At 41.7% G+C, this 11,572-nt stretch overlaps 1 protein-coding gene across 1 annotated transcript in view; it reads right to left on the minus strand.

Moving 5' to 3' along the window:
* Slc25a12 (solute carrier family 25 member 12) overlaps positions 1-11,572 on the minus strand; it is a 92,331-nt gene that overhangs the window by 17,179 nt on the left and 63,580 nt on the right. Inside the window, exons 10-13 of the mRNA XM_021184208.2 lie at positions 6,840-6,921; positions 5,219-5,377; positions 2,241-2,293; positions 1,928-2,008 (exon numbers count right to left, since the gene is read on the minus strand). Coding sequence (XP_021039867.1) covers positions 1,928-2,008; positions 2,241-2,293; positions 5,219-5,377; positions 6,840-6,921 — 375 coding nt within the window. The remainder of the gene's footprint in view (positions 1-1,927; positions 2,009-2,240; positions 2,294-5,218; positions 5,378-6,839; positions 6,922-11,572) is intronic.

An 11,572-nucleotide genomic window follows, 5' to 3' on the forward strand; every position in this document is an offset into this window, starting at 1 on the left:
CAAATGGAAACTAAAATCACCAATCTATTTCTCATTTACACAGAAGTGAAACAATCACAGCATCTAGTTACAATATGAGAGAGGAGTAGACTTGTAGACACATGTAAGCAGGGACTTTACTTCTGTCTATCATTTATCATTCATAAAAAATAAATTCAGCCAAATAAGTCTCCTCCATGAGAAAGCACACCCACCCATGATGTACAAGCAAACACACAAGCCTGGCCTTCCCCCCACACAAGGCAAGGGTCCAGCTGACATGCATCATCACAGAGAAGCCTGGAGCAATTGCTCCTCTGACCCCAGGGACATCTCCTCTGAATTAAAACTTCTCAGGTCATTGACCTCATCGTCTCAGGCTCCATAAGTAAGTGAGAAGGTTTTTGTGAAGACCTCCAGCTAATCCAACCAGAAATCATTAACATTTTCAGGACCAAAATGGACTACGAAAGCCTCAGGCAAACCACTTTATCAACTGTGAAACAGATATTGCACGGAACATTTGCTGAGCTGCAAGCTTAGATGTGTCAGCCAGTCTAAATCCAATGTAATGCTTACACCTTAAAAACAGAAGCCTCCGAGCTCTACAAAAATCACAATCTCAGCCTCTGGCTTTGGAATTTTTGCCAATTGCTACAATATACTTATAGTCTCTTCGTGTTCCTTGCAGCCCCATAAAAAGGCTTAAGAAAATGCAATGGCACACTCATAGCTACACATAAAAGTGAAGGGCCCAATTAACTTTACAGTTTCAGAGAAGAGCAATGGACAGGAACTACACCTGCTATTACATTTCCTTTGATACTTAAACAAACAAACTTAGGAATTAAAAAAGTCTAGAAGGGGGCTGGAGAACTGGCTCAGCTGCTAAGAGCACTTGTTGCTCTTGTAAAGGACTCAGGTTCCAGCACTCACTTGGTGGCTCAAAACATCTATAACTCCAGTTCCAGGGGATCCAAAACCTCCTTCTGTCCACCAGCGGCACATATATGTACCCAGTGCACTTCCATGTGTACAAGCAAAACAGAACACTTTAAAATTACATATATTGCTCTTATGTTCTTGCCTCTTTCTTGCCTCCTGCCCCCTTGCACTCCATCCCCTTCCCCCACATCTCTCCATGTGGCCAGAGCTGGCCTCCACTTCTCCATTCTCTCCTCTCTGCCTTCTCTGCCTCTGCTACTCTCTTAACTCCCCCTCCCCATGTCCTGAATAAACTCTATTCTATACTAAATAAATAAATAAATTACATATATTATATATACTTACATATATATTTGTATATATATATATTTTCTAGATGATAGAGCTTTAGGAGCTTAAAACAAACAAATGTGATGAAAATAATACTCAAAATCAGATTATGCACTAGGAAGGAGGGTCAGTTAGCTGGCAATCCCCACAAGCCACATAAATCCACATGTGGTGCCTGTCTTGGGAATCCCAGTGATGGTGAGGGTGGAGCCCAGAAGATCCCCAGAGTCCACGTTCAGCCAGTCAGGCCTAATTGCTGAGCTTCAAGTGGATAAGTGATTCTGTCTCAAAGGAGGTGGACAGTTTTCTTGAGGCTGACACCAAGGTTGTCCATACATAGCATACACTCATTCTAAAACATCCCTCAAAGGCAGTCCTTTGAGTTAAAGGAAGATGTTGGACCAGTGGGTAAAGGTGCCTACTCTCTAAATTCAATGCCCTGGACAAACAGGATAAAAGGAAAGAACCAAAATCCCAACAGGATGGAAGGAAAGACCCAACTCCTGAAAGTTTATCTCTGGCCACCATATCATAATGCAACATACACACACACACACACACACACAATGTAATAAAAAAATTTAAAGGGAAATGTTACTCATATTTCATGCCTACTTTGCAGAAAGGTTAAAGGAATAATTTTGCTACAAGAGACACCCAGATTGATACATACGCAACCTCCAGCAAGGATTTCTGCCGGCAGTGGGATAGAGCCATCTCTTTTGGTAAATTTGTCCCGGACAAAATCATTAACCTAATTAGGAAGACAAGATTAGCTCATCAGAATTTCTGCACATTTCCTCTGCTGGTCACCATTTTATCTCCAAATTAGCAAAATAAAAAATACAATTTTACCAATTGTCTATATATATGTGAAAATTTTTACCCACGCCTTGATAGCACTATAGTCTCACCAGCATCGGTCTTATTTCTGACTTCAAGACAATCTATATAAATGGCATCAGTTCAGCAACAAAGAAACTTACTGTTAGCTTAATGGCTTTTTCTGGTGCAACCCCTATCAGCTGTGGGATCAGACCTGCAGAGAAGGAAAGAATCATTTGCAAACCAGATGTCTGTATGTGGAAGTACAAACCGAACAAGGAAGTGTTTTTCTCAAAGTTACCCACCAAGTATCTCAAGGTTTTCATCTTAATGGGGGGGGGGGTTATCCTAAAAACTCTCTCTCTCTCTCTCTCTCTCTGTGTGTGTGTGTGTACAATTTGCCAGTCAAATATAATGTCATTTTTTTCCTCCAAGCTAAAAATGTTTTTCTTTTCTTTAATATCCTTAAAAACAAACAAGCAAACAAACAAACATAGATTCATTATCTAACATCTCCATAAAAGTACACAAGGAAAGAATAGAGCAGGTGGGTTTTGTCCACTTGGTAACCAAATTTTCTCTTATTCCCAACAGCAGCATCCTAGCATACAGACACTCCACAGAAGCCAGTGCTGTGGGCTAAGAGAAGCTCAGGGCAGTGTGCTTTAAGCCAGCCAGGTTTTGCTACAGTGTACACTCCTTGCAGCACAAAGGAGCGCGGATGCTACTGAGTATCTGCTCCCATTATCTTCTCTTCAGAGAAGCCCAACATTTTGCATGGCACTCATTTATTTAAAAGAAAGCCTCGACTGAAAAAAAAATGCAGCTTTTAATATCAGTTCCTATGAAAATATGTGCCAATTATATTTTTATTTTCTAATATATGTCAAGCTTAAGGCATTTAAAAAGACTCCTCAAAACAAAAGAAATCATTATGCTTAGAAAGCTACATTTTCCAGGCTGGCTGCAAACTGGAAAAGAACAGTCAATCATATGTAAACAACTCCCTCTGTAGATACCCACGGAGCTCAGATTTCTAGAGCTTTCTTTTTTGCATACATTTCTTTCTAAAGATGCTAGCAATAAACACAGCTTACAGCCTTAAACCAAGCAGTCCAGGGGGAGTACTGTGTGTGTCTGCGAGCTTGCTTGCTGCTCTCATCTTAAGCCTCTTTGGAGGATGCTGATGAGTGATTTTCCGGGAGTTGGGAGCCAGCAAGTAATCGTGCATTCAGGCTGCTGCCAGTCAAACGGAATTATCAAACAAATCTGCACACACCTTTCCCGGGCCGCAGACTGGTCTCAGAGAACAAATCAGCAGATGGCAGTCTTAACTTTCTTGCCTTCCTGATCATCAGACCCTATTTCTTTGAATCTAGCTCCAGAGCACCCGTGTCAGCCTGTGTATTTGTTTTACAACTTTCCTCCTTAAAGCTTGTGGAATGTTAATAAAGTACTGATTTCTGTCATTTTATCATTGTTGCCTGCAAAGAAATTTAGCTAATCTGTCAACAACTTTGTCAATCATCTGACAGAATAATGGGCCAGTTCTATGCAATATATGACAGTCTCAACAATCACTGTGCTCCCAGGCAGGGTTCCTACAATCATCTCTCTAATACAAAAGTCTCTCATTTAAAGGACCCGTTTTATCAGCTTAGATCCTGCATAAAGTCAACGGCATCTTCCCCTGCTTGCTATATTTCACCCATTTAATTAATATGAGAGCTCTCCCAAACAAAAATCTAGAAGTACCTATCTATTGAGAAGGCTGTACACAGCATAGCCAGATTCCTCCTGATGGTTCTTTGTAGATATCCTTTGTAACTTAAAACCATACTAATTAAGAGAAAGGTCATTGTTCAATAATGAAAGATTAGAGATGACAAAGAAATAAGCAACCTTAGTGCCACTCTCCCATGATCCCCACTTTAAATGAGATCTAGTTAGAAGAGCTGAGTCCATTTAAAACAAGGCTCTTCATTGCCAGCCTTAGACACTCCAGGCAGTGGCCACTCTTGCCTCTGTAATACAAAAGTTACACAACCTGGATTTTTCAGAGCCAAAGCGTTTTGAATATGTGAGGAAACTTCATTATATTCTCTCTCAGAAGCAGGGCATTTGGGCCTATTTACTCTATACACAGTATCCACAGCAAAAGAGCAAAAGGTATTCTTTGACTCTAAATGTGTCCACTCAAATGCCTGAATATGATACCAACTACAGTGTTTCTTCATTTATCCAATGCATCTCTCTTTCCTAGGAACAGTTCTAAGCCAAACAGTTTGACAGAGCTCAGAATAAGCTAGGGATTAATAAGCCTGGGAATGCAAACAAACACATACAGTAAATTACATAAATGCTTGGGACCAGAACACGCTAAGAGTATTTCAAAGAATTCCAAGTGGCGCCCAAAGGGATTAAAAAATTAATCTCCCCCGCAAAGGAACCCGAAATTCTAACGAGAAAACATGGAGATGAAAGGAGCCCTCTTTCCAAGAAGACAAGTTCCTACAGAGCCTTTTGTGGCCGGGGAGAATTTTGCACAGGGCAGCAGTCTAGGATGCGACAGTCAGGCGCTCTAACTGCGAGAAGAGAGAGGAACTTTGTGCTCTGCCTGAGCCAGCTGAAGCTTGGGGGCCTAGGATTCCCCTGTCTTTTAAAAAACCACATGACTTAACTGGAAAAGACTTATTACGGGTCTCCTAGGAAAAGACAAAAATAAAATATTTTTTTAATTGACATTTCTTCTCACTGAAACAAGTGTAGATAGACAGGGTAAATTCACCTTCAAGTAGCACCTGTCTTGGATTTTTACAGGGAATTGGTGTCAACATATATAGCTCTCTTTTACCTCTCTGAGCACCGCGCCCTCAAAGAGCATGCTCAAAAACACATGGTAGGAGAGGCGCAGGATTTGGAGCCCAAGAATTCAAAGCAGTAGGAAGGAGAAAGGAACGCCTGTTTACTGACTAATATTGCTAGTCACCAGAAAGAACACAACACAGGAAAAGGAGCAAAGGGAGGGGCGGGAAGGAAAAGAAACTGCCCTTATCGGTCTTCCTAACGAGTGAGTTAAAATCTGCTGATGGTGACACAAAAAATCACCAACGTCGGCAGCTGAGCTGCGCGTACTCACCTCGGTACAGTCCAAAGAAACCCTCGTAGCGCAACACTTTCTTAAAACAGTCGAAGCTGTTTTTATACATCAGCTCCCCGACCACAGAGCCGGTACCACGCTGGTTTTGCATCCGGGTCTTCACCAGGTCTATGGGGTACACCGCAGTGGCCCCCACAGCTACAAATAGAACAATTTTTAGGTTTAACAAAAGGAACACAATTAGATGGAGCGTCTCTGAGGGCATCAGATCTTATCTCCATAGGCGAAACATAGAACACAGCGTCTAGTCTCACGGAAGGCTCTCATCTTATTTACAGGTTTCCTTCTCTTATTAGTAGAGCCAAAAGAGGGTGGAATGGCAAGCAATGGGGTCCATACAGAGCTGCTTAAGGGACAACAATCAGTGGTAGAGTGTTTACCTAGCATGTCCTAAAAAAAAAAAAAAAAAAAAATCTTTGGTGTCTTATGTGTGAGTTAGAGAGTGAGTTTCAAATCATTACCAACCAACCTTAGAACATCAGCTCTCAGTTTCATTAAGTGACATAAAACAATTATGTATAGATACCATTTCTCTTTATTCTTTCTTTCTCTTTCTTTTGTTTGTTGGTTTATTTTTCTAGACAGGGTTTTTCTGGCCCCAGCTCTCCTAGAACTCACTCTGTAGGCCCTACTGGCCTTGAACTCACAGAAATGAGCCCACCTCTGAAGTATTTCATAGGACCTAGAGTGTTATATTTTTTGGCTGCTGAAAGCAGTATGTTCTTGGCACCTTCTAAAACTGAGGCTGAAAAAAAAATTACTGGGCACCAGTTCCAGCTAGTTTTGAAAACTCAGGAGTGTTGAAATATTTTTGGAGGTTCTTCTCAACTAAGTGATTTCAAGTTCTATACATTTTCTCTGTAGGTAATTTAAGTAAAAATGGTCTCAGGCTGGTGAGGTGGCTCAGCATGCAAAGGTGCTTGTCATCAAGTGTGACAACCTGAGTTTAATCCCTGGACCACATACCGTGGAAGGAGAGAGCCGACTCTGGCCAAGTTGCCTTCTGATCTCAACATGCACGAAGTGACGTGACCCATGTACGCGCGCACGCGCGCATACACACACACACATACAAATAGAAAGCTTTTTAATGGACTCTCTATGAGCAGAGAGGGGAGGAGGGATTCTTTTTACAAATAAACCACATAACTGGATACTCTTAAGCCAGAAAAAGGAAAAAAAATCACAAGCCAGACACTGTGATTCTCTGTGGATTTTTGTTTTATTTTATGAGTTTCTCAGTTTGCATCTCAGATCTTGGCTTCTACCCTGCCCCTAGCCTGACCCCATACACTCCGTTTTCTCATCTCCATTTTTCACGCTGGCCTTACCTGATGTGATTACAGAGGGGGGAGTACAGCAGTGCACTCCAGACTCTCCCATTATTACAGAGGTTTTACGCTCAAGACAGGCTGGAGCCAGAGGGCCGCAGCCATGCTATGACAAGCCCTCTGATCACAGGTAGAAATAAAGAATCTTCCGAAAGCCTCACAGTCCTGACCCCCAGGAACAGTGAACTGCACCTTTGCTGAGCTGTCCCATTTGCTGGGATAATGTTACAGCAAAACCAGCCTGAAGCCGCCACAGATATTCTACTCACCTCCAGCAACTGAGCCCAGAGTGAACCTGTATGCAGACTCAGCAATCTGGAGCCAGATAGGTCTGCCCAAGCCAGGAGATTGCTGAGGGGGAAGAAGAAAATAGAAAAGTCTGAAAATGTGTTTTGCAACTACAAAAAAAAAAAAAAAAAAAAAAAAAAAAAAGAAAAAAAAAAAAAAAAAAAAAAAAAAAAGGAAGAAAGAAAGAAAACAAAAGGAAAAAAAAAGAAAACCTAAACCTGAAAGAAAACAGTGGGGTTTTATTGTTTGTTTGTTTGTTTGTTTGTTTGTTTGTTTGTTTTAAAAGAGAAACACCCTAGGGCTGGAGAGAAATGGCCCGGAAATTAAGAGCACTGACTGCTCTTGCAGAGGACCCTGTTTGGGCTCCCAGCATCCTCATGGTGGTGCACTATCACCTGTAAGTTCAGTTCCAGAGGATTCAACGCCCTCTTCTGACCTCTAAAAGCACTAAGTTTGCATGTGGTACACAGATATATATGCCCTACACACACTCAAAAGCATAAAATAGATTTAAAAAAAAAAAGCAATAACAACATACCCAGCAAAACATAGAGTAGCTTTTCCCTAATTTTCACATATGGACTGTGGTGGGGGATACACTATTATCCTTGAAAGGTTTGTGTTGGTATGCTTGCTTTTGCAGTACTGGGGATTGAACACCGGGCCTTATGGGAGCTGGGCAAGCCCTGTATCACTGAGACCCATTTCAAGCCCTTCCAGAAACAAAACTCTTAAGTAAGCAAATGTGCCAGCATAGAACATTTGCTCCTCTTTACGTTAACATTTTTTAAATATTTTGCTGTTTTTAACATTCAATCACTCACTCATTCACTGTATATGCACTGAGGTAGGGAGGTATGTGCAGCCATAGCTCACATGTGGAGGCCAGGAGACAACTTTCTGCAATCAGTTTTCTCCACCGTGTAGGTTATGAGGGTCAGACTCAGGCTGTCAGGTTTGGTGGCAAGGGCCTTTACAAGATGAGCATCTCACCAATCCTTTAGTGTGTGTGTGTGTGTGTGTGTGTGTGTGTGTGTGTATGTGTGTGTGTATGTGTGTGTGTATGTGTGTGTGTGTGTGTGAGAGAGAGAGAGAGACAGACAGACAGACAGACAGACAGACAAAGTCTCAGATCCTAGCCTGGCCTTGAAATTGCTATCTAGCTGAGGATATTCTTAAATTACTGATCCTTCTGCTTCTCAAGTGTTGGGATTACAGGCATGCACTGCCCATATCAAAACGCCTTGCTTTTAGAAATATATCAAAAATTGTTCTGTGCGCTGAGGAGACCTTTCATCTCAACACTCAAGAGACAGAGGCAGGCAGATCTCTGTGAGTTCCAGGCCAGAGGAGACTGACCACATCTAAAACCTCTAACTATTGTCCTGTCCATAGTCACGGTTCTAACAAAATCTGATACTAGTAAAATAAAACAATGAAATAAATCTGGCTGCAGATCAGATGCTGTCCCCCAGTCCTGCGCCTGGAGTGACCCGTCTACATGAATGTGCCAGTCCAGAACTAAGTACTTTCCGTATGGGAATATCTGATATGCTCTATAAGCAGATGGAACAAAGGAGTAAAATACCTACTTTGTTATAATGAACTTTTCACAATGAAGAAGAGCAGGAGGGGGAAGAGGAGGAGGGGGAAGAGGAGGAGGGGGAAGAGGAGGAGGGGGAAGAGGAGAAGGGGGAAGAGGAGGAGGAGGTGGCAGTGACGGCTGGTGAGGTAGTTCAGCAGCTAAAGTACATGCTGTGCATGTCTGAGGACCTGAATTTGATCCCCAGAATCCACGGCGAAAGGAGAGAACTTACTCCAGAAAGGTGTCCTCTGAGCTCCACACATGTGCACCTGTACACACACACACACACACACACACACACACACACACACACACACACAGTAATAATCGACACAACTAAAAATAATAATAAAGCTATTATCTGGACATGGTGAGCCAGACATGAATTCTAGTTCTTAGGGAACGGAGGCGAGGCAGGAGTTTCACAAGTTCAAGGGCATCCTCAGTTACTCGGTAAATTCAAGGCCCATCTGGGCTACAGGGACTTTTATCTCAAGAAAACAAAGTTGAATTAAAATACATAGACTAAAGCTAAGCATGGTGGTGCACACCTGTAATGGAACCTACTCAGGAGGCAGAAGCCAGTGGGTCAAGAGTTCAAAGCCAAGGGCTGGAGAGATGGCTAAATGGTTAAGACTGGTTGCTTCTCCAGAGGACTCAGCTTCAGTCCCCAGCACCCACGTGGTGGCTCACAGTGACCTAATACTCAATTTCCAGGAGTGTTCTTTTATGGCCTCCACAAGCTGCATGCATGTTTACTCACACTCACACTCACACACACACACACACACAGAGAGAGAGAGAGAGAGAGAGAGAGAGAGAGAGAGACAGAGAGAGAGACAGAGAGAGAGACAGGCAAAATACCCATAAACATAAAATAAAAATTAAAAATTTAAAAAGTGAACTCAAGGCAAACAGACGTTGGAACCAAAGTTGAACCCGAACTTACACACACACACACACACACACACACACACACAAAGTTTCTTTTCGTAAAATAATAGGTCTCTGATCCAAAGAGCCATCAAGGGACCACTAATTCTCTTATTCACATGGGAGGTTTCTCCTTCATTCAATAATACAGATTTTTCTTTCAACTCTCTTTCTTCAAAGAATGTTTATAAGCCCTGCAAAATCCTATGAAAACTGAAGGATTATTCTGTGCTTTAACTCTTAGCTACAACAACATCTTGAACTATAAAGACCTGAATGCCTTTTGACAGAAATGTCACCTTCATTCCCATTAAACAGCATTTGTAAGAAAACAAACCAGTGTAGGGTTACCGAGATGTTTCTTCTTAAGGTTTAGTTATCATTACAACTTACGATTCCCTTGTAGTCAGCTATGCAAATTAATGTAATTAATGCTATAGGTTTCACATCATGAATATTCATAAGTGCAATGTCCCTAGAACTGTCATCCCTATAATCACTATGTACTGAGTTTTTAGCATTTAGGCTAAAGGAAAATATTCAGGTCTGAGACAATCACTTACTGTGAGCAAAGAGGCCCAAGGGCAAAGGCACTTCTCCCTTAAGGTTGGGACCCGATACGGTTAATAAGTTAGCCTGATAAGGTTAACCTGATAAGGGTACAGCTGATAGTTAATGAGGCTAATTAAGTGGTTTTCAAAGCAGAATGAAGTTGAGATCCTTAAATGCTTTTAACTGGCTCCCTCAAGAATTTGAGATTTCATTTGAACTGAGGTTTGTTATTTATTCATTTATTTATTTATTTATTTATTTATTTATTTATTTATTTATTTGTGTTAAACGTAGAATGGGATTGTGTCAGTTAAGGAACCAAGCCTACACTGAGCTGCTTCATGTAGCACGTCAACCCAGTGGGGAGAAAGCTTCTGCCAACAACACATAACAATTTGGGAGAACAAGAATATCTGAAGTCAATTTTCCAGCAAGCATCTGAGAACAGCAAAGCTGGGTTCTACATCATCTGTATGTGCTCAGAGGAGCAAGGCAGGGCTCGGGAAGCCGCTCTGAGTCACACCTGTGGCTTTCCAGGCCCCACTGTTAGCTTTTCAAAGTAAGATTAAACCCCAAAGCTATGACAGTACAGAAGGACCAAGTGGGTACAGGGAAAAAGATACAAATTTTATTATTTTCTTATTTCTATACATAAAACAATGTATGCATACTTTCCTCCCAATATGTAGGAGTTCAGATGCATTAAAGACTGCAGTATCTTCTGACCTAAAATGTCTAATGAGATAAATGACTTGTAAATAAATAATAGCTTTCATATAAACCTGATTTCCTCCTTTTTGAGAACAGGTTTCACTTTTGTGAAGCTTGCCAGTAAACTGTAAAGTTGTCCTCCGTGTATTCATGAATACAAGATCAAGGGTGGTCCAAGAGACTACAAACTACACAGAGAGACAAAGTCCCCAGCCTAAGGAACAGCATGTGTGAAAGAAAGATGCAGTCATCCTAGTGGGGAATGTTAAGGTGGAGCACATTTTGAGCAGATGGCCTAGAGCGTTAATATACTGTCTCACAGAAACACAACACACACACAGCTATGCCTGAGAAGGTTCATAACAGATCAGTTACCTCATACAGCTGAAAATGTAAACAAGGGGGGCTGGCAAGATGGCTCAGCGGGTAAGAGCACTGACTGCCCTTCCAAAGGTCCTGAGTTCAAATCTCAGGAACCACCCGTAATGAGATCTGACGCCCTCTTCTGGTGCATCTGAAGGCAGCTACATTGTACTTATTTATAATAATAAATAAATCTTTGGGCCAGAGCAAACAGAGGTCCTAAATTCAATTCCCAACAACCACATGAAGGCTCACAACCATCTGTACAACTACAGTGTACTCATGTACATAATCTGGGCTTAACCTCCAAACTGGGACAAGCATTAAAATTGTGGGAATCTTTTTCTCTGCAGTTCTTTAACTTTCACCTAACTTGGTTTCTTCAGGTTACAACTTCCATTTGGGGAAGTGTGAGCATAGCTCAGTCAGTATAATGCTTGGCTGGCATGAACCCTGGGTTCAGTCCCCAGCACTCATAAAACAGGGGTAGAAGTACATAGCTGTAACCCCATTCCTCAGGAGATGGAAGCAGAAGGATCCAAGTTCAAAACTAACCTTTGCTACAAAGTG

This window comes from Mus caroli, chromosome 2 (assembly GCF_900094665.2).
Source record: "Mus caroli chromosome 2, CAROLI_EIJ_v1.1, whole genome shotgun sequence".
NCBI classification, from domain to species: domain Eukaryota; kingdom Metazoa; phylum Chordata; class Mammalia; order Rodentia; family Muridae; genus Mus; species Mus caroli.